We start from the raw sequence: 27,006 nt of genomic DNA, 5'->3' as shown, positions 1-27,006 counted from the left end.
AAAATACCCGGGCAGGCTAATTTCCGACGCTGGCTCCTTGGGGCTTCTGCTAATTAGTTAGCCAGCCACGCGAGGAATTTGCAGTGTGTGATCCATCCTGGGGCTCGGGCACTCTATTTTCAAACTACACCCTGCGTAATTGCTAGTCTGTTTTCTTCCTGAGGTTTTCGGTGAAGCTGGGGCACGGTCAGCTTGCAAGACAGAGAAGTCACTGTGCAAGGGGTGCTGCCTCCACCCTCTCCTTACACATCCTCAGCGAGGCAGGAAGTACACTGCCCCGCTTGGCCCGGCCAAACTGGAGCCCGTCGCTGGGAGCTTGTTATGATCTCAGCTTGGAAACTATAATTTCAGGGCAACTCCCCCAGTCTCGATCCTCACTCACACCCAGGCACAAAATGCCTCAGATGCTCTTAAGGTTGGCAGTTATACGAAGGCCCTTTCGACTCTGCCCTGACAGTGCAAAGCAGCCTTAAAATGAGCGTGAATTGCAAGCCAGTTGGTTGCCAGGGTCTGCGTGTACATGGAAATCAGGCGCTGTACATTTCAGAATAATGCACCCTCCCCGGGTTTCGCAGAGGAGTGAATCTGAAAGTGCGTTGATCATTTTCCACTCCCCACCCCTGCTTTTACTCAGCGTTGACTGGTGCAATTCAGTCAGTCACTTTCACCCAATTATCTGTGGTCAGTTTCGCTTCCTGGGCCTCAGGGATTTGGTTTTAGGAACGGGGGGGAAGCTGAAACGGGCTAGTCCTGCAATGGACGACAAGGCTTCTGGGTTCTAGCCCCCAGTTCTGGGAGGGGGGAGCATGGTCTAGGGGCCAAATACGGAGGCCATGAGTTGGGATTGTGTACCTTTGGGCGAATTTCTTCCCTTCGCCACATAGTTGTAGGAAGGCAATACTGATTCTTCCTTACACCAGTGTGAGGGTTAAATGAGAGTCATGAAGTGCTTTGGGCTTGTGAGGTGATGCGAGAAGAAACGGGTGTTGGGGCTGGTTTACCGCTCCATGAGAAATTGTGACATGTAGAAATGTTGCTGTTGTTGTTCCCAGTGGAATGAGAATCCGAAACTTCCCATGAAATGAAACTTCTGAAATTTTTATATGGGACAATTCAAATGGTTTGCTTCAATAGCACGGATGCTTTTCGCTTGGTCTTTTATATTACAGCCACGCTATTGAATTGCCAGCCTTGCTCCCAACAGCCTGTCTCTCTGTCTCCAAACCAAGCGTAGGCAAGACCTGACCCTGCTCAGATAACCCACCCCTCCTTGGTGTGGCTCTGTCTAGACCAGGCCAGACGTACAACAGCCATGCACTATCAGAGGTGGGTCTTTATCTCGGGCAATGAAAGAACCTGTGTTTCTAGACCAAGAGGTTGCAAGTTCGCATCCCGGTGCCGGCTACTGCCCCGGGGGAATGGAGCTGAGTGGCTGTCTGAAGCTCAGGCTGAGGGGGGCAGAGTAGGGCCTAGGGCTCCAGCATAGATCTGACCCTCTGGTAGCTTGAAATGGCCTAGAACCGGAGCCCAGCAGAGATCGGAGCTGCAGCTCCCCAGGGGGACCCAGCAGTGCTCTCTGCAGGACAGCCTTCACACGGCTGGTGAGTGACAGCGGGGTCAGGGGCTCCCCAGGCCGGTGCTCCTGGCTGCCATCTAAACCCCATTAACAACACGAGTGCGTGGGGACGCTTGCTGCCCTAGACAGGGCCTAAATCTGCGCCTCATTTAAAGCCTGCACGGGACAGACCAACCCCCTCCTGCTCAGTGTCACTTGGGTGCTACTGGAAAACAAATTGGAATGTGGGAGGTGGGTGTCAGGCTCCCTGGGTGCTGTCCTGCTTTGTGGGACCTGGAGCCAGCCACGTCCTCGCCCCCCTTCTGTGCCTCAGTTTCCCTATCTACACCCTAAGGCTAATATTTCCCTGGGGTGGTGTGTAAACACCTGTGTATCTCACTCCCCTGACCCTTTTGTCCTAAATGCGCCGGGTGTAGCTACACTGAACGTTACGGGCCAGCATGGCCCCTGCGGGAACTGCAGTCCAAGACGTCCTGTGTCATGCAGGGGGGGCCAGGCTAGATGATCGCCCTGGTCCCTTCTGGCCTTGGAATCCGAGACTCCAGTGGGGACTCGAAATGCAAATGTCTGCAAGCTGCTCTGCCATCGCTAGGTAGGGCTGTCCGGCGCCTGCACCTGCTTTCCAGGCGTTGGTACAACCAAACCAAAATGGGGCAAGGGTTTGAACTGGCAAGCGCTGAGCCCTTGTCCCTGGAGCACCAGGCCCCGCGAAGGTGTCTCGGGTTGGCTGCCCAAAACTGGCCCCTCTTTTGAAGCATTTGTTCGCCTCCCGTCTGCAAAGAAGCCGACCAGCAGTGAGATGGTGGGGGGGAGGTCGGCTAACGCAATCCACCCGGTGATGGGGAAACATTTCCTGTGGCCCGGGGAATCAGCCGCACAAATTCCACCCAGGCCACGTGTGCTGCCGGCTGCTGTTTGCCCGTCCGCCTCGGCGGCTGGTAACCTGAAACAACCCGATCTGGGCAGAGTCTGAAAGTCTCACTGAGGGTTTAGGCTTCCTGGGCTAGTGGGAAGGGGAAGTTGCTTTAAGCACCTGGTTGCAGGCTGCACAAGTAGTCCCATTCTCCCAGCACGATCCAGAGATGCGTAGAGTCCGAGGCCAGAAGGGACCGTTCTGATCATCTCGTGTGACCCCTGCGTAGCCCTGGACTCTCGCTCCGATTCCTGCACCAAGTATGCCGTCCGGCTTTGTCATGAATGATGTCAGTTTTCAGTTGTCGGAGAGCTGACCTTGGGAAAGTCACTTTGGTCCAGATCCTCAAAGGTATTTAGGCACCTAACTCCCAGTGGAGTTACCTTTGAGGATCTAGGCATTTGCCTCTCTGGGCCTCAGTTTCCCCTGATATGTTTTTGTCTTGTCTACTTAGACTGTGAGTAATTTGGGACAGGGACTGTTTTACTACGACTTTCTCTTTGCTGAGAAAAAGACGCGGTTTTTAATTCTGTTCAAATTCTGACGTGGCTATGGCCATTGTAGTTTTAACACTTGTTAGCCGGTCAAGGTAACTGAGTAGTTAACATACGTTAAAACTACCACTGGCCTGTCTATCTGAGGATTAAGACACGTTGTTTCTTCTCATGTGAAGTGCCTGCTGCACTGGGTCTCTGATCAGGGATGCTAAAGTAGCACAATAATTGGAATGTTTTGGTTTCCAGGCATTGCATTGGAGTTTCCTGTAGTGCATGAAAAATGGACATGGTGGGAGGGGATCCTTTGAAAGCGTTGTCCTGATCCTGCTCCCATTGGCCCGGTCTGTGAAGGCAAAAGGGCAAAACATTGATTAAAAGCTTACAAATATGACCCAAGTGTAAGTCACGCAGAGACACATCTTCGGCCACTTAACTGAAAAATCCCCCCCAAAATGCGGTCAGTTTCAAACTGAAATGGAATTTTTCCATTTTTTTTTTCCAGCACTAAATGAAAAAAATCTGAAAACTTTCTGTTTGGGCCACATGAAACGGTTCCAGTGTCAATTCCAAGCAATCTTTCGAAACAAAATGGGCCTGAAATTTCTCTTTTCGGTTTCTTTTTCAGCCCATGCTCTTCACCGAATTTGCAAATCATTTCGGGGCCACGCAAAATACAATTTTCAGCTAACTTGCTATTTTCCAAAACCAACTCAAACCCACCCTCCCTCCAGCTCTGGTCCCAAGCAGTATCAGCAAAGGCTGCATTTTCACAAGTTTTTATAATAATACCTATTTCTTACATAGCGCTGCTCTTCAGAAGAGTGTAAAGTGCTTCTGGCTTTACCGTAGTTATATTCACATACCCCTGGGAAGCTGTGCTGTGCTATTATCCATATCGTATAGATGGGTAAACTGAGGCACAGAGAGGCTAAGGGATTTACCCAAGGGCACACAGGGAGTCTGTGTCACAGCTAGGATGTGAACCCGTGTCTCCCAAGCTGAGTTGCCCCCCAATTACGCCCCTCTACACCCACCTTGTGTTGTTAAAGGCCTACCCAAAGCGAACCACCATCAGAATCAATTATGTAAAGCATCCTAACAACTTCTTCTCTCCCTTTTCATGGCCCTGTGGAATGCAGGAGACCTAGGTTCTATTCCAAGCTCTGCTAGTGGCCCGCCCATTGACCTCGGGCACGTCACTGCCTCACCTTGTACCTCAGTTTCCCAATCTGTAAAATGGGGTTGATGAGCCTTCCTTCCTGTGTGAGGCACTTTGAGCTCTGCAGATGAAAAGGACTGTGTAGGAGTGCGATGGTATTGTTGTAATTACATGCTTTAACCAGTGCAATAATTGTCAGGGGTGACCCATGAAGCATGTGCACTGGCAGCTGAGTCAGCTCCCTTTGAAATGAAAGGGGCAGCTCACACCTCAGAGCTGTTGTTTCAGGCTCTCTGCAAACTCAGGCAGACGGCTCTGCGTCAGATACACTCGGGTCATATTTTTCAGCTTTTCTTTGCAGCCATAGCAGCTGGAGACTTGCCTCTTGTTTTAAACGAAAGCTGAGCCTCTGGAGAATTATTGAGAGGTTTGTCTCTGTCCTCCCTCCCTCCACCTCTAAGTCTGTGCACCCCACACTTCGGGGGTCGCTGGGTTAGAATAACACTCTGCTCTGTGTCTCTCTCAAGGGCTATGCAGGTCATTCAACATTGATGTGAAGAGACCCCAGATCTTCCAAGGCCCTCCGGAGGCTCAGTTCGGTTACAAAGTCCTACAACACGAGGCCGGAGGGGAGAAATGGTGAGTGTAGAAGGCATTACACCTGCCGCGGCAGTTCTGGGGGGGCAGCCCTTCGTGCCCTGCCGGCGTGGAATGTGAGACTCGCACGGGGCCTTGTGAGAAGGACTGAGGAAGGGGCGAGCCCAGAGTTGCATGTGCTTTCCACAGCTGCACTCTTAATTCAAATCCACTTTCTGGCCATAACTGGAAGCCAGTTTGGCTCCTCCCTGACAGGCTCTGGTCCCTTTGGCAAGAGAGGCCTGTTATTATTTGCATTCCAGAAGTGCCCCAACCAACATCAGGTCCCTATTGTGCTAGGTGCTGCGTGTCCGTATAGAATTTTTAATCTAAACTGATAAAACAAAGGGTGGGAGGGGAAACTGAGGCAGAGAGAAGGGAAGTGACTTTTCCCGAGGTCGGGGACTGGAAGCTAGGCCTCCTGAGTCTTAAGCCAGTGCCCTAACCACTGGACCACGCTGCCTCTCTTGAACATCGTGAATATACAAAGCCTGGAGAGACTGGTTAAGCTCACTGCACTGCATGGCCAGGTCTCAGAGGTACCAAAGGCGACAAAAACCGGGGACCCCCGTTGAAACAGACAAGGTTTCCCTGGTTTTAATTTTTGCATCTGTACCGCAGCCGGGCGCGGGAGCAAGGGGAACGAGGACGCTGAGCTGTGTCCCTGATTTCCCCAAGCGCACATCAGCAGTTTAAAAAACAGGAAAGGAAATGACTAGCCGCCCTGAGTCGGCTGCTGTTTGAAAATGATTCACAGAAGCAGAAGGGAAAAGAAAAAAAACACAAAAACCTTCTGTGCTCAGGAAATCCAGCGGCTGGGCCAGGAGGAGCCAGCGGCGGCCGAGAGCGTGCGGTGTAATTGTTTGACTCGCAGATCGTCTGAGCACAGGGAACAAACGCTGTCCAGAGAGAGGGGGCGGGAGGGGAATGGAGTTAAGTGACCGATCAACAGCTGTCCGTGGGCGTTTGGAGCCAAAGTCTTGCATCTGCGGCAGCCATCTCCATGCTGGGCTGGGAGCTGGTGTCTTTTTCCGGCTTGAATGTGAGCTCAGGGGGCGACATGAAGTTGCCATCCACTGGGTGGAATGAGTGGATGGGTCGCAGAGTGGATGGGTCACCTCTTCGTTGGTGCTGGGCTGCTGGGCTCAGCAAGAGAAGCCGAAGAGAGAACAGGCCATGGAGAAGCAAGTCCTCTCTCTTAGCTGCAATGAGGCGGGATGGCGTAAGGGATATTGTTGTTAAGGTTAAAGCTCAACTCTTTTCATCTGTGATGAGTGCTGGGAAGTCAAAAGCAGCTGGCTTGGAAGGAAGATAAGCAAGAATAAATTAACCTCTCTAAAGTACCTATATGACTTCCATCGGCGGAGTGCCTCACAATTTTGAATCTATTTATCCTGTGCGGTGCTATTGTCCCTGTTTTACAGCTGGGAAACCGAGGCAGGGAGTAACAGGACATCACACGGCAGTCAAATTCACTATGTGCATAAGCGCTTGGGGTCTGAGGATTAGGTGCTAAATATCTTTGAAGATCTGGGAATTGAATCCGTTGTTCCTCTGCAGTTCTCCATCTCTGTCAGCAGTGTTCAATCACAACAGACAGAGCAAGGACGATTGATCTAAGTTCCAGAGTTTGGCCGACCAAAGCCACCTCTACCTCCAAGTGCCCCCTCCCTTCTCCCCCCCCCCCCTTTTCTCTCACCAATCCTCAAACTGAGAGCTGCTTTGTCCATTAACTCCTCCTCATGATTGTTCTGATCATCAGCACTGCTCCACGGGGCTCGGAGTACAGGGAACCTCCCAGATCAATTTCATTGAGTCTTATATTTTCTCCCTTCTTTGTTTGACTCTGCCTTTTTCCCTGGGGTGTTTTTAAATCACTTTCAGGCAGCTGAAATGCTCAGGGGCTGTTTTCTGGATGGAAATAGGGCCAGATCTGGGGTAAATCATCATAACTCCTGGGCAACCATGGAGCTCCGGTGACTTGCCCAAGTTTTTGGAAGAGCAGGACACTGAGCCCACATCCTCTAAGTCTTAAGGCAACACCCGACCATTGAACCAGTTGAGGTTTTGGCCTCCTGTTATGTCCTTCCCTTCCTGATCCAGCTGTGTGGGGAATTTCCTCTGCCTGCGTTTTCACCTGGAGGCGTGGGAACCGTCATGGTCCAATAGGCACTGACGGAGCCATAAACTTGGGCAGGGCTTTAGCGAACACCCACTGCAGAGAGCCAGAACTCGGCTCCCCGAAAGTATTTTCAGTCTGTTACCAGAGCAGAGACAAAGCAGGGGGCTGGCGTGATGAGGACTCCAGGCTGCTGCAGGCCTGGGAAAGGTCCAATTCAATCTGGCCCGGGATGGATTATGTAGCTGGGGGTTTTTGCTTTGTTTGTGTCTTTGGCTCTGGGCGTATTGGCGAGTGAATCCTGGGAGCTGTTTACCCTTCTGGGAGCAGAAGGGTTTTGGCTCATTCGCTGAAATGTGTTCACCTTTCTAGTGTTGCCCGGTGGTTACGGCAAGAGGTTGGGAGCCAGGACTCCTGTTGTCTTTTTTTCCATTCATTATGTGACAGTAAGAAGCCGCCCAGGCACGGGCGGCCCCAAATGACCATATTTGCTAAGTACAGGCAAACACGCCCAGCCCAGCTACGCCAGCGCCATTGCACTGGCTGCTTTCTGGGGATGTGTGTCTCAAACACAGAATGTGAGGGTTCACGGACTATTTAAAGGGATACAGCCCTATTCTGCCGTTCATTGTGCTCCACAACGCCGAGCTCTGCGAGGGAGTTTGTCTGGTGACTAGAGTAGGAGCCTGGCAGTTGCCTCTTGATCCAAAGTGCTGCCAGTGACTTGCGTGGGCATGTCACTTCCCTGCCCGCATGCCTCAGTTTCCCCATCTGTACAATGGGGCTAATGATGCTCTGCCCCTCTGTAAAATGCTCAAGATTTTAGATGGGCTTATGCTGTACGAAGTGCCAAGTAATATGAATTAGGAAAATAAGAACTTACCTACTGGATCAAGCTAGTTCAGGTAGTCAGCAGGCTTCTGTCTCGGACAGCAGCTTTAGAGGAAGGTGCAAGAATTCCGCCTGGCGGACAATTATGGGATAACAGACCCTGAGGGGCAGTTTATTACTAACCTTATGCCCTGAAGCATTGAGGGTTTATATATAAAACTTACTTCTCTGCAAGCCTCTTCCTGTCGCATCAGAATCCTCGGGACCCCCCACGGCGCTGACGTTTTATTTATTTCCTGCTATTCTGAGTAGGACGGCCCCATCTCTGCCACCTTGACGGAGTTATTGGTGTTTCCTGTACAGGATGTTGGTCGGGGCGCCCTGGGACGGGACAGCCGACAACCGAAAAGGGGACGTGTACAAGTGCGTTATGGGTGCGAGGAACAACTCCGCGTGCGCCAAGGTCAATCTAGGTAACGCCCTCTCAGGGCTCCGCCTTGAAAAACTGATACGTGTGTTTGAAACAAGTTTGAAACCTGCCTTAGGGGGATTGGGAACTCAGTGGCGACTGGAGTCCTGACACTCAATCTGCCAAGTAACAGCAAACCCTAATGAGCGCGTAATCTTCATAATTTTATTGGCATTTTCATTCCTGGGTGTCTATATGGTCCGCCCTCCACCGCGCATGGTTTCGAAAGTAAATGTGATCAGGGCAGGATTTCCTAAGGATCTAATGGGAATTCGATGCCAAACGCCTGTTGAAATGCCCAGTTCCCTGCAGCTTCTCTGAAATAGCCACAGACTTGGAGAGCAGTCTCTGGTGGCACTAAAACTCTGTTTGCTTTTCCCTCTGCCGCTTGGCACTCCGTTTAGGTGACACGGCCCTGCAGAACGTTTCTACGCAAATTAAAAACATGCACTTTGGAATGACGCTCGTGGCCAGCAAAGATGATGGCTTTGTGGTGAGCCGATTTCTTTCCAGCGGGCTGAAAAAAGCCCCACACGCTGCGTTTCCGTGAGCTGCTTTCATTACCCCATGTGAGCTCTCCCCCACAAGCCCTGATCCTGCAAACTTCCTACTACGGTGGCATCTCAAGATGCCAATTGAGATCAGGGCCCTGTTGTGCTAGGTGCTGTACGTACACATAACGCAACTGTCCCTGCCCCAAAGAGCTTACAGTCTAAGTCAGTGTAAGACAAAGAGTGGGAGGGGAAACTGAGGCCCGTAGAGGGGCAGTGACTTGCCCAAGATCACTCAGCAGGTCAGAGCTGGAAAGAGAACCCAGGATTCCTCGTTGCTAGTCCAGTGCTCTACCCACTGGGCAACACTGTCTCCTCAGCTAGTGTTAACCTTAGGTAAAAGGGGTATTTTCAAAGCGTGCACTGAACATTGTCTTTAAACCTCCGGGTAGCCGGGGCAAGAACCATTTTCACACTGGGCCACGTTATAGTTTTGTACATTTCCCCACTGAGGGGGAGGGGACTTGTCAAAGTGCAGTAAGGGCTAGAGACGCACGAATCCTGCAGAAAGCCCAGTGGGGCGCATGCTCCTAAACCCCTTGGGCTTTTTGGCAAAGTCCTGCTGAGGGGTGAAAAGTAGAAGCCTAGAGATCCTTGGGGTGGATGGGGAGAGAAGATCTGAAGGAGGGAAGCTCTGGGGAGGGGCAGAAGGATGGATTGGGGTAGTGGAGTTAGTCTAGAGCAAGGTAATACCTGGCCTGCTTTCAGCCTGCCTCTGCATTGCAGAGTCTGCCTGCGCTCAGAGCCGCTGTCCTTAGCCTCTTCCCCCGAGCCGGCCCAGCAGCTGGAGGAAGGCAGCCAGGACTGGCTCTGTCCTTCAGTCGGGCGGGAGGAGGAATGAATATAGCCCTGTGTCGCTTTTCTCTCCCTGCCGCCCTGCATTTCTGTGGTCTCACTCTTGTTTGCTCACGGCGTCAGCGTCTGCTCAGAGCCGGTTCGGGCACCGAGTGTGACTGTGGGTAGCCGGGGGGGCTGTGTCAGGGCATGGGGGGCACAGCAACCACTGCAACGTAAATACACACACATGGGCCGTGCAAGGGATGTAGGGTGTGCACACACACACACACACACACAGTGCCCCAAAAACAGCAGCCAGAAAATATCCCTCGTAGGTCCGGAAAATATCTTTCCTAGGTCCTGTTCAAAACCCCCATGATGCTGGGGTCTCACCCACGGCCCTGCTGCCTTTGCGACTGGGTTCCAGCATCCCCCCCCGCCCCACACAGCGTACTCCCTGTCGCCAGCTACGCTCTGCTTTTAGGGACCCAGGCGGAGCGGTTTGCCATGCTCCCTGCTGGAACCAGGGGAGGGCAGCGCTGATCTCCCGTCCCCTTGGCTGTAGCAAGGAGTCTGCACCGGTCTTGCAGCCCCGTGGCACCGCGCTCTGCCTGGGTCTTTTGAGAGACCCCATGAGCCACCTTTGGCCCCCGGGCCAGGAGTTGGGAACCACTGGGCTAGACGAACCCCTGATCTGTGCTGGCAGAGGTGGGCCAGATGACCCACCGTTCTGCTCCGGTGAGGCAAATGCCTCCTATTTTAGGCAAGGGGTGAGAGGGACACGGACAGAACAAGGGGGCAGTGCCATCTCTCAGGGACAGGCTTAACCTGCATCTTCCTCCTCGGCAGGCCTGCGCGCCTCTCTGGTCCCAGGAGTGCGGCACCTCCACGTTCAGCACGGGCATCTGCACCAGGGTGGATGGCCGCTTCCAGCTGACCGAAAACATCGCCCCCACGGCTCAGAGTAGGTGACGAGCTGGGTGTGGGTGTGTGGAAGGAGGCTGGCCATGGAGTTGTGCCGGGTCAGAGAGCTGGCTGGGCCGGAGGTTGTTTTGTTCCCAGCGGTTCGGGCATGGCAGAGATGGAGCGCGCGGGCGCCTTTCGATGCCCCCCAGTTCCTCTCACAGTGTCTGAACGGCCTCTTGGGTCTGCAGTCCTGGGCCAGCACGAGAAAGGAGAGGTCACCCGGCCAGCTGTGTCCAGCCTCAGTACAACGCCCTGGACAGGTCTCCTCCGTGTGCCTGGCCGGGATTCTGGAGCAGCTAACTGGCACCAGGCTGTTCCCAGACCGCACTGCAGCCAGCTGCTAGGACAAGACCTGTGTGGCTAGCTCAGTGGGGACCTGCAGCCAGGATCGAGGCCTTCGATAAAGCTGTTAGCTCGCTTCAGTTCAGCATGGGGTCCGAGGGCTTTTCTTACACACCGCCACCCCCCCACCTTTGGGATCTCACACGGCCACCACGTGTTGATTTGAGCATCCTGATGTGCAGCTGGGGCCCTTCATTTAGGCCGCAGGGTAGAAATTGGATCCGAGGGAACCAAAATCTGCTTGACTCTTACACCCTCTGTCTTCTCAGAGTCACAAATCCTGTCCCCTGCTCTAATCACATGGCTCCTGCCTCTGCCAGAGCTGGGGTTAGAACCGTAGCACCTGCTTTCACTCCTCTCCACCCATGCGCTGGTGCCGCTGCGCTAACCACTACACCACACTTCCTTTCTAAAAAATCAGCCCTCCAATCAAGATCCCCCCGAATTCCAGCAGCAGGATGCACTTGCTAGACCCAGGTCTGTACAGCTGCAATGGCCGTAAGCCTCCATCCCCATGTCAGCTGCTGTATGGTGATCCACCTGCTGTGTGTTTCAGGGTGTTCTACCTACATGGACATAGTGATCGTCCTGGATGGCTCCAATAGCATTTATCCCTGGTACGAGGTGCAGAACTTCCTCAGCAACATCCTCAGCAAATTTTTCATTGACCCAAACCAGATCCAGGTGAGTGTGTCATCAAAGCTCCATTTGGGAATCAATCTGGAGCAACCATGTTGAACCCAGTGGAGTGACTCTGGATTGACACTGGAGTCAATGGGCTCTCATAAATCTTGCCTACACTGGGATTTGAGCAGGCAGCAGAGCGGCACCCGTGCAAGCCCCTGATATAGACGTCACGAGGCTTGGCAGAATTCGGTTTTCGTTCTTTTATAATTCCGACAGCAGGTGGGGGGTGAGGGTGAAGTGAAGGGGAGAGTGCACAGCTTGGCATATCTAAAGCCCCCCGCCCTCCTGCCCTCCCCAGGAGATAAAAGGAAACAGGTTTCCCAATCGAACGCCCTCTGCCCGCCCAGTCCCACATCCTCGGGATGAGTCAATAAGGAACGGGTGAGTGTGGCCGCCTTGCCGTGGGGAGGCGGCTGACTCACAGGGGGGTGGACCGGCTGACTCAGGAAAAGTCCTCGCTCGCTTCCTGAGCTGGCAGCTTGGCTGGGATGCCTCATGCGCTGCTGCCTAGGGCCAAACCTTGCGGCAATGGCTGGGCTGGCGTGCTCCTGGCTCCCTAGGGGCATTTGTCCCTCCTCCCCCTCTGCAGAGCCCAGACAGACCCTGCTAACGGGCCTCTGACCCTGCCCTGCTGCCCCCAGAATGCCCGGCTTCGCTCTGGCCTCCAGCCTGCTCCCAGAATGCCTTGCACCCAGCCGCTCTCTTCAGGATGGCGAGCTTGCCTTTGACCCCCACATCGCTCCCCAAAAGGCCGGTCTCCCTCTGGCTCTGCAATCGGCTCGTTCCCAGAATGCCTTTCCTCGCCACGGCCCTGGCGTTAGCCCAGTCCCATCATGCCCTGCTGCTGGCACTGGGTCCCACACGGCCTTGCGCCCACACTCTGTGTCACCTCTGGGTTTTCCCACCCCCTCAGGGTTCACGTCCGCTGGAGAGGAGCGGGCGGAGGAATCCCACTCTGGGTTGTGTTAGCTCCCTCCGTACAACTTTCTCCAGCTCTTCCAATCCACCCCTGGTTAGCACTTGCTGCCTGAATGCGTGTCCCCTCTGCCCCCTTTACTCTTCGCTGCTCTCCTACGTTAGCCAAACGCGGGAGGATTTCCTCTAGCTGGAGGAGTCTGTCTTCATGAGAGAGGCAAACAGTGCAGCGTCCCTTCTGGGCTCCACCCGGGACAGGGCAACGCCCAGACCGCTCTGCACCGGAAATAATCAGACTGATGAGACCTGGGTCCCGAGGGCTTGTCGAACCGAGTCAGACAGATGTGTGCGTGGTCGGTAGGAAGGTTTGGGCTGAAACCTGAGTCTAACAATGCAGTGTAGACATGCGCTTGCTTACCCGCAGAAGCGAAGTTAGCCATTGAACTGTGATTTGTAATTGTGTCTTGATTTCGCCAGCGTAAGGGAGGGGGTTTAATCCCCTCTCTCTACCGTTGGGTGTTAAGGACCCTCAGTTACCCAGGCAATCTAAAGTTACAGGGTCCTTAACATTGGTGAAAATGGCCCCCGCAGAACGGCTCCCCGCTGTAAGCCTACGGGCCTAGGGACTTGGCAGCCACTCGGCTCCCAATCCCCCTGGGGGCATGGCCAGTATGCACTGCATTCTGGGGATTCTCTGCTTCTCATGGGGAGGAGCAGAACTTGTCTAAACACAGGGTGGCACCAGTTTAAGGTGTGCGTCTACAACTTAGTTAATGGCACAAAAGGCCGTGTGGATGCTCTGATTTGGGGATCCAACCACACTTACTTCCGTCTGAGGGTCTTGTGCTGCTGCCCGTCACTGTGGTATCGGAGCACCTTCCACAGAAAATCAATCACATCCCAGGGAGCTTCAGCCCATTTCGGAACACGTTTAAGCTGAACTGAAATAAGCGACACTTAAACCCAATGAAGTGGGTCCATGCAGGGTTTGTCCTGGTTCAACTAAACCAGTTTAAAGCTCAGTCTATTTCGCTTAACAAAGAGAAGGTTGAGACGGGACTTGATCCTGGTCTCTAAATACCTAAATGGAGGGATATTTCTGATAGCGGGTGACTCTCTCCATCTAGCAGCTAATGAACTTACAAGAGCCAATGGCTGGAGGCTGAAGTTAGACCAATTCAGGCTAGAAATAAGGCATGACTTTTTAACAGGTGGCTGATTAGCCAGTAAAACAACTCACTTAGGGATGCTGCGGATTCTCCGTCACTGGATGTCTTTAAATCAAGCCTGGGTGTCTCTTTCTAAAAGACACGCCCTAGCTCAACCAGAAATGAGGGGCTGGATATGGGAGGGGGAGGTTCCTGGTTTGTGTTACGCAGGAGGTCAGACTAGATGATCAGTACAGTCCCCTCTGGCCTTAAAAATCGATGAAAAGTTTGTGCCAGACAAGGTTAGCCTCCAAGCTGCTCTCACAGGCACAGATTCCAGCTGGCCTCGTTTGGTAGGGCTAATGGGAGTAAAAAGAAGTAGACTCTGTTTTTCAGACTAGTGTCTGCCGATCTGACTCCAGAAATACAGACAGCAGTGGGCAGGTCGGTTGTGTAAGAGGTTGCTACTGCAATCCAATCACATTCCTGATCAGAGTCACACTGTTCCTGTGCGTTGGGCTCGTCTCTCTGCGCTGACTGTGTGAATGGGTGGTTTAAAAATTTGCGTGGGTTACACTCACTGCTAGTGACCTAGAGACAGTAGCACTCCTGATAATGGAGACAGGAAACAGCTAGGGCAGTCGCTGTCTTCTCAAAGGCTTTGATCAGATCCGCTTTTAAATGATCCAAGTGATGGGCGCATACACCCAGAGAAGTCAGATAAAGACATGAATACTTGTGCTGGAAGGTTGCAACGTAACACGACTTTATTGCTTGGAATTCAGAACAATAACACGGTCACCTAAGAGCCCCAAAACAGAAAGAGACAAAACAGGCTGCTCCGTAACGCAGTGAAACATGACTCATCCGCCTTGCTGTGCTCTTTTCAAACCGGCTGTCCACTGTGCTGACTGACTCTGCTCCCATGCTTTGCTTCAGAGCCCTCCGCCAGGGGAAGATCAAATGACTTGCCCAAGGCCAGGGAATGATGTGGGAACTGAGCCCTGGTCTCCTGAATCCCAGCCCAGTGCCCGGCCCTTTCTACCCCAGCCTTCACATGCAGAAGGGATAACTTAGCACTGACCATGCCTCCTCCATTGTAGGTGGGGGTGCTGCAGTACGGGGAGAAAGCTGTCCACGAATGGACCCTTGAGGATTACCAGACGGTGGAAGAAGTGGTGGAGGCGGCCAAGAACATCACCCGGCAGGAGGGCCGGGAGACTCGCACGGCATTCGCTATCCACAAGGCCTGGTACGGGGAGTGGCAGGAGGGATTGCTTATGGGATCTGGGTGTGTGGATCCTTTAGGTGGCTTTGGAGACCCTCAGCACACAGTGATTTTTAACTGTGGTCTCTGCACGTCTTAGCAGCCTGAGCTCCAGATGCACTGGGGTGAATTTTCAGAAGCAAAGATACCCTGGAAGAAGCTGTGCTCATGGTATTTCCTCCCTAGGCAGAACCAGAGAATAGGGGCTTTTTTCAGGGAAATGATGGTAAAATATTTGGTGCTTATATATCTCTGGGATCCCAACCCGTGGCACAGTCCGTGAGCGGCTGACATCACTGAAATGCAGCCAGCTCAGGGGTGGAGAACAGCTGTTTATAACACAGCACAACAGTCTGGGGAAGGAGAAATTCAGCCCAGGAAGGGCAAGTCCTCACTCATCTATTAAGTGCCTTAGGGTTGTTCAGAGAGGACCTGAGTTTTTAAGACTCCTCTAGCAGATGCCAACACAGTGAATCTCAGGCACCTCGTGTGCGTGGCCTTTGGAAGGATCGGAGGGCTGTCTTGCAGCCCCAGAGCTCACCCTATGCGTCCTCTGAGCTCTTTTTTGCTCTTTGTTGATCAGGATCAACAAACCCAGCCAGCTGCCCATGACTGACGCCATGGAGCCCCGGAAGGGAAATTGGGCGTAGAAGTCTGAGGTTTCTATGTGGGCAGAGATTTTGTTAAAGGGACAGCTGATCCCGCGGCTCGCACTAGTGGTGCCAGAGTGAAATGCCTGAGCCGAGCGCCAGAGGAAGCGTAGTTTGTAGCAGGGCTGCAATGCCAGGCCCCTCAGAGCTGAGGCTGGCATCGGGGAAGGCTGGTGGGAGGCTGGTAATGGGAGTGCTGCTCCCAACTGGAGAAGAGACAGCAGTTATGGAGGGGCAGGGGGGCCCAGTGGTTAGGCTCCTCATCTGAGCTGGGGGAGACAGGTTCAAGTCCCTGCTTTGCTACAGACTCCCTATGTGACCTTGGGCACGTTGCTTAGCATCTCTGTGCCTCGGTTTCCCCAGCTGTAAAGGGGAGATGATAACACTGCCCTGCCTCTCCTGAGGATGAATCTGTTAGAGATGGTGAGGCACTCAGATATTCTGAGACTGGGGAAGGGGTGTAGCTAGAAGGAGCTTTCGGACATTTTCCCAGGGATCAGCCTATGAAAATGTGCTGTCTTTCCCCTTCCTCTAGCATGAGACGTAACTGAAGCCACGTCCATGGCAGGAGCGCTTTGCCCTGGATAGATAGATCAATCTCTTCTACCAGCAAGGCTCTCCTAGTGTAGACACAGCTTGTAGTTGTGCTTTTGCTAGTATGGGTTATTACCAGTGTGTGTGTGTTGTACCAGAGCCTCCAACTTGGGCCTCCCCTCCCCCCAAACAACAGTAATATCTGTGTAAATGCTACTGATGTTCTCAGGAATAAAGGGGTGGGGCTCCAGCAAACATAATGTACCAGGACGCCAAATTTCTTTCCACGGGCCCGGTTGTTATTCTGCATCCTCTCCCCTTCCCTGGAGGGAGTGAACAGCCATGGCCGAAGTGTAGTTTTGCGGATGTGAGCTGTGCCCATGCTCGGGTACTTGTCCGAACAACTGGGTCAGGCAGGGGATCACATCTCCTGACTGACGGAGCTGTGCTGGCTGACGGCTGCAGTGCAGAGCTGCCCCTGGGTGGGTTTTCCGAAGACGAGCTGCCTGCTGCTAGGTGGAAATGAAATTTGGGTCTCAGCCCAGTTCAAGTGTGGCGGAGAAGGCTTTGGACTGGGCCTCAGGAGACCTAGACTCTATGCCCAGCTCTGCCACTGACCTGCTGGGTGACCCTGGGTGAGTTGCATTCTCTCTGTGCCTCAGTTTCCCCTTCCTTCTTTTGTCTGTTCTGTTTGGACTGTAAGCTCATCAGGGCAGGGACTTTCACTAGGGGTTTGTACAGCCCCTTGCACAGTGGGGTCACCACCACAGTTGGTCCACTCATTGGCAACCTGGAGGCTGACCCCCCTCTAACCTAACAGGGCAGGGCTAGGAACTGGGGGGGGGGTGACCCTGTGTGACCCTGCTTCAGCCAGGACTAGAACCTCATTCTATGTCTTCTCCCTCCGTTGTACCAGCTCGGAGGCCTTCAGCCCGGAGCGGGGGGGCCGGGAAGGAGCCACCAAACTGATGATTGTGGTGACTGACGGCGAGTCCCACGATGGGGACGAGCTGCCGGTGGCCCTGGCTGAATGCGAGAAACGCAACATCACGCGCTATGCTATCGCGGTGAGTGGGCAGCGCCAACGGACTCAGCACGTCTGGGGCATGGGCTAGTGCTGTGTGAATGCTCCAGCCCTGCTTGTCTGATGCTCATGCTCTGGACTAGCTGGTAGTGATGGGGAATTTTATCTGGGGAAACCTCCCTCCTCTTCCTGTATCAACTCTTCTCAACTTGGGAGACTGGCCCATGGAGGAGAATGGGGACATGAAGCACCTGAACTACATTTCCTATGTTGCACCATGGCCAGGGACTCCCATAATGCAACTGCCTCCTCGAAGAGGATAGGCCGTGGTGCATCATGGGAGATGTAGTCCAATCAGTGATGCCGGTCTATAGAGGAGAACAAGAGCCAGAGGCAGCAGAACTACAATTCCCATGAGGCACTGTGGCGGTATTTCCAAATTGAAATTTTTCAGTATTCAAATTTCTGCCAGAAAATTGAAATTTTCCATTGGGGGAGGGGGAAAAACACATTTTCCAACCAACTGCAGTTGAGGGGCTCCTGCCCGACCCCTCGAGCAAGTGCCATGTGCTGCAGTGAGTAACCAGGTGAAGGTGACGCACTCATCAAGAGTCCTGGCTTCTCAGGTCCTAGGTCACTACATCCGCCGACAGCAAGATCCCCACTCCTTCATCAGCGAAATCAAGTACATCGCCAGCGACCCTGATGAGAAATACTTCTTCAACGTGACCGATGAGGCGGCCCTGAACGACATTGTGGATGCCTTAGGAGACAGGATCTTCAGCCTCGAAGGTAACGCAACGGGCCCTTGGGCAAACCTTACGGTCTCTCAAGTTCAGCCTCCGCTAACTCCCTTCCGGACCCTTAGACTATCTATTCCAGCATCCTGCCCTACTGTAAATAACCCAGGCTCCATGATTTTGAGGGGGACCAGATGCATGATTTTTGGATGCACGGCATTGGCCTAGTTTGGCCCGGTGGGTTCTGTTTCGCTAGCAGTCAGCGATGCTGCCAACAGTGTAGGAGAAAACAGCACGTCCTGCAATGTGCTGCCACGCCACTGTTACGTCTGAGGCATTCCTGACCTCCTGATCCCACACCGAACTGGGCCCTTCTTGAAACATGGCCGCTCTTTCTCCAGTTCCCCCTTAGCATTCTGCAGAGCTAGGACAAACGTGAGAGTTCATAGCTAAATGTCCTATGTCCTGTGTTACCAAAAATAATGCTGATTTTTTTTTCTCTCCCCTCCTCCCACACCAGGAACTCACGGATACAACGAAAGCTCCTTTGAACTGGAGATGTCCCAGATTGGCTTCTCAACCCACCTGCTGGAGGTAAGGCTGTGGTTGGTGGAATTCCAGCATCCTAGAAATGTTGGGCTAGAAGGTACCTTGAGATCATATCGTCCTTCCCTTAGCAATGAGGCTGATTAAGCTGACCTGGACTATCCCTGACAGTTTGTCGAACCCAGCCTTCAAAATGTCCAGCGATGGCGCTGCCACAACCTCCCTAGGCGACCTGTTTCAGGACTGTCATCATGTCCCCCAGGCAGCCTTCTCTTCTTCAGGTCAAACACGGCCAGTTCTTTCTGATAGCACCTAGAAGCTGTAAACAAGACCGGGGTCCTGGCATGCCAGTGCTGGGCGTGCAAAGGCGGTCCGTGTCCTTGGAGGCCTTGCTATTTAAATAGACAAGACAAAGGTGAACCAGAAGCAGAGCTTGGGGAAGGGACCTACACGCAGTCACCCAGCCGAGTGGGGAAGAGAATCCGGGCCATGTTCTCTCCTTATATCAGGCTCTGCCTGCTTTAGTCACTAGATTGCGGAAGTGGAAGGTTATCCCACTAGCTGCCCCTCTCTGTGCATCAGAATCTCCTTCCCACTGAGGAGCAGCACAAGGGATTGACTGTCTTCAAGATGACCTGCAAAGGGGAACCTAAATTGTGCGCATGGCCTATTTTGGGTGGTTTCTGACAAGTCAAGAAGGCCTGAAATACTCGTTTTTTACATTAGAAATTCAGCTCGTGTTTGCCTGGAAGCTTCTATGGAGAATGAGCAGGTTCCTAACCTCAGTCAGCCCAAGTCTGGCAGGGGAGACAGGATTTTTAGAATGTGTTTTTTTTTTAAAAGTGATTTGAAGGCATATTTAACAAAGTCGGGAGGAAAGTTGGCTTTGTGAAATGACTCAACATACCTGCCCTGTCAACTAACAGCTGAGAAAGCTCCTGCTGCTGGTCTCCAGTCCTCCAAGCAGACTTCCAGCAGGAATAAGAGAAGGCTATTCTTGCTATTCTTCATCATTTCTTACTTTAGTAAGACATTTTTGAAGGGGGAAAAAAAAAACCCTCAAACTTTTCAGGCTTGTTTTATACCACAAAGAAGCCCAATGAGTCCTTTCCATCGCAGCATTGCCAACTGCTGTGACTTTATCACACGTCCGAGATATTGGGTGGGTGTTTACTTTTCTTCCAAGCCCCGGCTCCTGGAGTCATGTGATGACATGAGAATCTCAGCTTTCATTTAAAAAGGAAAAGTAAGTTTATAGCTCTCATGGCTGCAGAGAAGAATGTGAAACTGTGACCCCCCCCTCCATGCTCAAAAGCGAGAGGGCCAATAAGAAGGACGCCACATTTATTGTTTTTAAGTCAGCCTCGTGATTTTTTTGGGAGGGGGCCTGACCTGTGATTTTTATTTTGGAATGCCTGGAGTGGGCAAAGCCACATGCACACTCTGCAGCTAACCTACAGGGACGAGTTTATCGGCCTCCCATGCATACCCCCCTCTCGACCTGTGCAGATCACTCTACGCCGCACGTGGGCGACTCTGTGTCATGCCAAGCGTTGGAGGTGAAAAGCTCCTTGTGTAGTGCACACAGTCACACCCTGAGGGCAAAGGGTGCATCCGTGTGACGCTCTGAGCCACGCATAGAGCCGGCGACAGCCTCGGCTAACAGAGGTTCGGGTTTTTAGCTCGCGCGGTCCAGACTCGTGCTTTTCGGTCCAGAGATCTCGGGTGCGATCCGTGCTGTGGCCAGCTCACCCAGGGGCATGGCATGACAGACACATCACCTTTCCCATCTGTCTCCTCCGTGCCCCTGCCAGGACGGGATCCTCTTTGGCACCGTGGGGGCTTACGACTGGGAAGGGGCTGTCCTCAAGGAGAGCAGGCATGGCCACATCGTCCCACCCCGGAAAGCCTTCGAGAAGGAGTTTCCGCTGGAGCTGAAGAACCACGCAGCCTACCTAGGTGAGGTGGCGCCCTCGGGCCGAGCCCGTTCTCACGGAATTCTATTGCCCCGCCTCCTGTGATCACATGATCTCTGGGGGGAGGAGCCTCTCGCCTAGGGCTAAGGCATGTGCGGGTTAGGAACGTCTCGTGGGCTGCAGGGTGCAGAAGATCTCGAGGGATCGGTACCAGGCTGCAGATCCCGTATCCTCTCGGTCCAGCCCAACCCAAGGGCCAGATTTCCCAAGGAGGTTAGGCACCGTGTTCTTGCCAATCCCAATAAGCACCTACCGGCCTAAATATCTTTGAAAACCTGGCCCTCAGCCTGTGGGATTTATTAATTGTCTTGCGGGTGTGCCTGGGAGCCCCAGTCATGGGCCAGGACCCCACGGCTCAAGGCACTGTACAGACAGGACAAAAGGACGATCCCTGCTGAGGATGGGGTTTAGCTGCTAGCTGACTTGAGTGAGTTAGGCCTCAGCCCTGTTAGGGCTGGGCTGCCACATGGCATGGGCACCTGCTGCCCATATCCCAATGGTGTCAAAATCGAGATGCCTTGGGAAAATCTGGGGTGGGTGGAACAACGCATGGAAACGTGTCTCTCCATGGACCCCGGAGGAAAAGGAGAGCTGGCTGGCTGTAGAGGACTTGGCCAGGGAACAACTCTGTGCCTTTAGTCACTGTATTATTCATTTCTTTTTATTTGCATTGTGGTGGCAACTGGCAGCACCCCACGGTGCTAGGTGCTGTACAAACACAGACCAAAGAGACAGTTCCTGCCCCATTCTTCCCTCTGTAGGGCTCTAGAAGGGTCAACTTCAGACTAACCCCCCTGGAGGCAGTGTCACTGATCCGTAAAAAACACTTCTCTGCGTAAGCCCACCAGCCCCCCCAAACTGGCCAGCCGCCTGGCCCTACCCATCCCAGGAACCCATGGCCCGCCCTGTAGAACAGCCCTGGTGTTCTGTGCTGCGCAAAGCGTCTCCGGGTGCCAGCGGCGGAGCTGACAGGGTCCCCTCTCTCTGGGACAGGTTACGCCGTGTCCTCGGTCTGGCTCCGGAATGGGAAGTGTCTCTACGTGGCAGGGGCACCGCGCTTTAAGCACAAGGGGAAGGTGATCCTCTTCGAGATGAGCAACAGCGGGAACGTGGTCATATCCCAGGCCCTCACTGGGGAGCAGGTAGGGGCCGGGTTGAGATGTTTCTCTAGAAGGGCCCTTCAGGGTCTGTCTCTGCCTGTGACAAACCAAAAACCAGCCATTTCCCGCCTTTCGGGTCAATCCAAACGTCTTGTTTCCATTTTGCCCCCACCCCCCAGCTTTTTTCCAGGCTAATTATCTTAAACGTCAAACTAAAAAGCCACTTTGAAAGCAGGAGTTTTTCCATTTGAAAAGGTCAGCCTCTGGTCTAGAGGATGCTGACACTTTCCCGCCCCCCACTCCTGCCGGTTTTTCGAGTCTGGCGATTTCCTCGAACTCGACCCAGCTTCGGGAACAGGTTTTCGTTTAGGCGAAGCTGCCTTTTTTTCCACGAGAAAAGCGTTCGTCGAAACATTCTCACCATGCGCAGGTGTTGGCACATGCAAGCGCGTGTGTAGACAAAAAGGGGTAGCCCCTTCCCATGAGTGCTCACGTCAATCTGAATTATACGCCTCTTTCTGCCCCCATTAGCGCCAGATAGCCCCTGTGCCCACCCAACCCCGACAGCCCCCATACAGACAGCCTCGCACATACTGGCTCTGGACTGGTTCTGCAGCTTCTGCCCCAGAGAGATACTGTGAAGATGTTTTCTCATGAAGATATATTTAAAGCACAGCTGCTCTGATTAGTACCAGCTGGGGTAAAGTATGTTACACACGAGTTTTACATTCCAGTCCACCCACCGGCCCCCACGCCATTATCTCCCAAAGAGAGCAAGTTAGTTTGGGGTTTTGTCTACATGAGGAAGTGGAACTGGTTTAACTGATTTGTTTCACATCGATTTTAGCAAAAGGTGTGCGAAAGCCATTTTGGCTCCGAATCAACTTAAGTTAAACCAGTTCACATCTGGCTTAGAAGAGCGTTTACACGGCCTCTGGTGCCAGTTCCAGTTTCAGCTAATTCAGCGCCTCTTGTTAAACTGATGCCACTTCCGGGGGTAGCCAGGGCCGGAGCGGTGCAGAGAGCCAGGCTGTCATTGAGCGAGCTGGGGAGGCAGGAAGATGAGGCTTGCTGCCTTCTGACATCCGCCCCCACCCATCTGCTCCCTTTGCAGATTGGCTCCTACTTCGGCAGTGAAGTGTGTCCGGTGGACGTGAATGGGGACGGAATCACGGACGTCCTGCTGGTCGCCGCCCCGATGTACCTGGGAGCTCAGAGTAAAGAAACAGGCCGGGTCTATGTCTACAAAGTAGGGCAGGTAAATTGCAGTGGGAAGGGTATTTTCCAGGGTTGTGTATTTAAGGAGCACGCTCCCTGGTTTGCAAGGGGGAGGGATGGAAATGCAAGCCCCCGGAGGGCCAAGAGAAGCAGTGAATCTGATTCCGAGGCATGAGACTGACCCCACCTCCCCCCCCCCGCAAACAAAAGTGTTCTTTGCTGAAGTTCTGCGCCTGCAATTTTACCACCCCCCCCGGCTATCGGCCGTGGGGATTGAACCTGGGACCGCTGGATTCTGACGCATGAACTTCGACAGCCTGAGCTAAAAGATGGGCTCCAGTCGGAGGCTCATCAGCTGCCAGATGTAGCCCTGCCACCACTTGGGAGGACCTTGGGGGGAGGGGGGGGGGCACCTGGACTAGGTATGGCTAAGAAGAGTAGCAGGCTGTTGTAATTGCTCAGGCCAGCCACTGGAGACGTGGATTTGGCTTGGAGGGCGTTAAGGGCCTTTCACTTTCTTCCCTGCATCCCAGCTGCTCCTGACCTTCAACGGGACCCTGCGTGCCGATAAGAAGCCCCAGGACTCCCGCTTCGGTTACTCCCTGGCGGCTGTGCCTGACCTCAACCACGACGGCTTTAACGACGTGGTGGTGGGAGCGCCCCTGGAGGACGGCCACCGCGGGGCTGTGTACATTTACCACGGCTCCCGGGACACCATCCTGCTGCACTACCAGCAGGTCAGTCTCTTGGGGTGGAGCTCTGAGAGCACGGGGCGCCTGGCCGGGACTGCAGTGCTGTCGAAAGAGCCCTGCCCTGTGAAGGCGGATTGAGATCCAGAGACATGCATGGATCCTAAATCGATCCCTTCATTACACTGGGACCTACTGTAAATAAGTGGGTTAACTACTGTTAATAATGGATGGATAATGAAATGCTGGGTCTATAGCTAACAATAGCTGAGCAAAGTCTTAGCTAACCATTAATTAATTAGTGCCTTTTTTATCCCCTGTGAGCTTGGTAATTATCACCCCCGTGTTCCAGGTGGGGAAACTGAGGCACAGGGAGGGGGGAGGTGACACCATAGACTGAATCAGTGGCAGAGGTGGGAACAGAGCCCAGGAGTTCTGACTCCCAGCTCCCTCCTCCGCCACTCTAACCACTAGGCCCTCCAGCCACCCACCTGCCACAGTGCCCCTGACAGGCACCCGTTCCCCACCCCCCAGCTCTGACAAAATTCCCAGGAAACCATCACGTGTTAAATATCTGGGCCCAGATGCTCAAAAGTATTTAGAGGCACCTAACTCCCCTTGGTTTCCATAGGAGTTAGACGCCTAATAATGTCTGAGGATCTCGGCCCTGGCTGCAGGGGGTCCCACTCTGGCACCAGCCACATGGAGGGGGGGGGGAATAAGCAAGCCCCCCGCTTTTGCAGGGTGGCCTCTGCTGACCTTAGCGGGGAAGGCTGAATAAAGAACGTGGGGTTTTGTTCGTGGCTCGCCTGCCCCCTGGTGGCAGATGGCACCAAAGTGTTTTTGAGGTTCGCTCGCCCTGGGGCTAGAGCCTCGGGGGGGCTGAAGGATTTCCCTGAGCTCAGACCTGGCACGGAGAGCAGGGGCTGTTACCCATCATGCAGACGCCTCTTTGAGCCGGCGAGGGCCATTTTTGGCTGTCCCGGGAGGTGCCCCTGTCCCCTCGCCCTGGGGGAGAGACGGGGCTCCAGGGTCAGATACACCGAAGGGGCTTCGTCACGGCTGGCCAGGCAGAGACGCTGAGATCGCCCAGCTGGAGATCTTGGGACAGAAGGGTGGGTGGGCTTAAAGCCGCCTTCGTGGCTCTCTAGCCTAGGACTCCCTGGGTGACGGTCCAGTGCCTGGTGCACGTCAGAGCAGCCTGACGGCGGGGATCTCCCAGAACGGCATGCTGGCTCCCCGGGGATTGGCGCTGTTATTACTATACAGCGGCACCCAGAAGCTTCACTGGAGGCTGGGTCCCACTGTGCTGGGTCCTGCATGGACACCTAGCATGAGACAGTCCCCACGCTCCAGAAAAGGATGGGCGGGAAAGGATGCAAGCTCAACAAAGGATGGGTGGGGAAACTGAGGCACCGAGCCTGCCCAGGATCACCCAGCAGGTTAGTGACAGAGCTGGGAATAGAATCCAGGCCTCCCAAGTCCTCGTCCTGTGCTCTGACCACTAGGCCACACTGCCTCTTGGGAGGACTGAGTTAAACTAACCGTGCCTGTGGTGCCTGGGCCGTTTTTCCTCCTCTGACTAATTCCCCACTCACCCACCAGCGGATCGAAGCTGCAGCACTCCACCCGAGTCTGAGCTACTTCGGCCGCAGCGTGGACGGGCGGCTCGACCTGGATGGGGATGAGCTGGTGGACTTGGCCATCGGGGCCCAGGGAGCCGCCGTGGTGCTGCGGTGAGTCGCTCCGTCCCGCTGCAGCTGGTAAGAGCGGGACAGGGGGCTCGGACCAGCCGATGGCCCACGGTACTTTCCAGAGGAGCGCGGTGTCAGTATCCCCATTGTGCGGAGGGGGAAACTGAGGCACGGAGCGGGGACGTGACTTGCCTGGGGTCACACGGCAGGGCTGGGAAATAGAACCCAGCTCTCCCGAGGACCAGTCTAGTGCTCTAACCACTAGCCAACGCTGCCTGACCTAATGCAGGGCAGGAAGCATGGGGAGGGGGAGGGAGGCTGCCCAGTGCAGGAGTGAGTTTCGATGGGGCCGGTTCCACCCTCCTTAGGGAGAACTGAGCAGTCTAGAGGGGCCCAGGGGATCTGGTGTCCTGAACGTGCGATTCCCCCGGGGGGCCCAGGTCGCGGAGGATCGTCCAGATCAACGCCTCGCTGGCCGTCAACCCCACCTCCATCAACGTGATCCAGAAGAACTGCCAGCGGCACGGCAAGGACTCCGTGTGCGTCACGGCCACCGTCTGCTTTCGTCTGACCTCCAGCTTTCCAGGCCGGGGGGACAGGCACGTCGGTGAGTACCATGGGGGGGGGGGGGGCAGCCTGCCGCCCGCCCCGGCTTGGTACGCGGCGCCGCGGGGACCGCGGCCAGTCCCGCGGCGCCGGAGTGATCCTCCCGCTGTCAGCGCAGGTGTCAGGTACAACGTGTCGCTGGACGACAGGACGTTCGGCACCAGGGCCGTGTTCGACGACACCTCCCAGAAGCTGGTGCAGAAGCGGCTCCGAGCCAGCGTGGTGAGGGCAGCCTGCCAGCCGCTCCCCTTCCACGTGATCGTGAGTACAGGCGGGTGTGGGGGTGCTATGGGGGCGGGGGAGGTTAGAGGGACAAGCCGCAACCTGACCGTGGCGGTGGCGTATCCTGCCTCCTGCTGGACAGCGTTGGTATTACAACAGCACCTGCAGAGACCCCCTGAGGCTACGTCTGCACTGCAAGTAGCGATGTCTTTTGCTGGCCAGCACGGGCGAGCGGCCCGAGGACATCCACCGGGTCCCTGCATCAGCGTCATTGTGCTTGGTACCCGAGCCGGCTCGGTCAAAGAGAGCTGAGCGCGGTGTAGACAACCCCATGGCGAGAGATGGTCCCTGCTCTTTGAGAGCTAACAGGCGAAAGAGACACGATGAAAGGCGGGAGGGGAAACTGAGGCACAGAGTGGGGAAGTGACTCGCTCAAGGTTAATGGCAGCTCCAGGTCTCCTGAGTCCTAGCCCAGTGCTCTAGCCACTAGGCCACACTTCCTGTCTGATCCTTCTAGCCCTATGTGCCCCCTCCTGCGACCATTGCTCCACGGGGAGGCAGCGTGCTGTCCTGCCACCTGGGAGCAGAGCATTTCTCCTTCTAGTCAGGTTTCCTTTTGCAACTGATCCTGTCTTTGCGCTCTCTGGTCCGGGCGTTATTTATTTACTTATTCTTGATTTAGACTTAAACTAATCAAGAGGCTGCCTCAGGCTCCCGGCCCATTAGCATCGTGAATTATGCAATAAATACAATTAAACAGAAGCCTCAGTAGCCCAGAAATCATCCATTTCCTGGGTGCTCAGCCAACCACCAAGCCCCTCGCTCGCGTAGGCCAGCCATCCCCAGAACCCCACGCCAACGGGGCCTTTTGCAGCCTCACCAAATTCGGGTTCTTTTGGACCACGGCTGGCACAAGCCCCAGGCTCCTAGAGAATGCCCCACCGGCAGCCCCCGCTTTTATAACAAGGGGCACCCTGCTGGGACAGCCCTGGGTGTACGGCCCAGGGAGAGACGGGCTGGTCCCAGGCCATTTTGGGCTCTGTAGGTCACGTCACCTCCAGTTATGTGGATCAGACCAGCCTGCCTCCTGCTATGATTAATATCGGATGCTTCAGAGGAAAGGTATCCCCCCCGCCCATCCCATCATGCCCCTG

General features: G+C 54.3%; 1 protein-coding gene across 1 annotated transcript in view; it reads left to right on the top strand.

Annotated features, from left to right (window-relative positions):
* The first annotated feature begins 3,889 nt into the window (after window positions 1–3,889).
* ITGA10 (integrin subunit alpha 10) overlaps window positions 3,890–27,006 on the top strand; it is a 33,041-nt gene continuing 9,924 nt past the window's right edge. The window contains exons 1-17 of the mRNA XM_067569531.1: window positions 3,890–3,893; window positions 4,673–4,784; window positions 8,095–8,204; window positions 8,605–8,693; window positions 10,378–10,492; window positions 11,393–11,520; window positions 14,690–14,838; window positions 16,954–17,104; window positions 17,688–17,853; window positions 18,322–18,395; window positions 20,162–20,306; window positions 21,317–21,465; window positions 22,538–22,681; window positions 23,175–23,378; window positions 24,936–25,066; window positions 25,465–25,631; window positions 25,749–25,891. Coding sequence (XP_067425632.1) covers window positions 3,890–3,893; window positions 4,673–4,784; window positions 8,095–8,204; window positions 8,605–8,693; window positions 10,378–10,492; window positions 11,393–11,520; window positions 14,690–14,838; window positions 16,954–17,104; window positions 17,688–17,853; window positions 18,322–18,395; window positions 20,162–20,306; window positions 21,317–21,465; window positions 22,538–22,681; window positions 23,175–23,378; window positions 24,936–25,066; window positions 25,465–25,631; window positions 25,749–25,891 — 2,181 coding nt within the window. The remainder of the gene's footprint in view (window positions 3,894–4,672; window positions 4,785–8,094; window positions 8,205–8,604; window positions 8,694–10,377; window positions 10,493–11,392; window positions 11,521–14,689; window positions 14,839–16,953; window positions 17,105–17,687; window positions 17,854–18,321; window positions 18,396–20,161; window positions 20,307–21,316; window positions 21,466–22,537; window positions 22,682–23,174; window positions 23,379–24,935; window positions 25,067–25,464; window positions 25,632–25,748; window positions 25,892–27,006) is intronic.

Source organism: Emydura macquarii, unplaced genomic scaffold (genome assembly GCF_026122565.2).
Source record: "Emydura macquarii macquarii isolate MOO-44397 ecotype Brisbane River unplaced genomic scaffold, CSIRO-AGI_Emac_v2 contig_2924, whole genome shotgun sequence".
NCBI classification, from domain to species: domain Eukaryota; kingdom Metazoa; phylum Chordata; order Testudines; family Chelidae; genus Emydura; species Emydura macquarii.
This window is presented reverse-complemented; position numbering and strand designations above follow the sequence as displayed.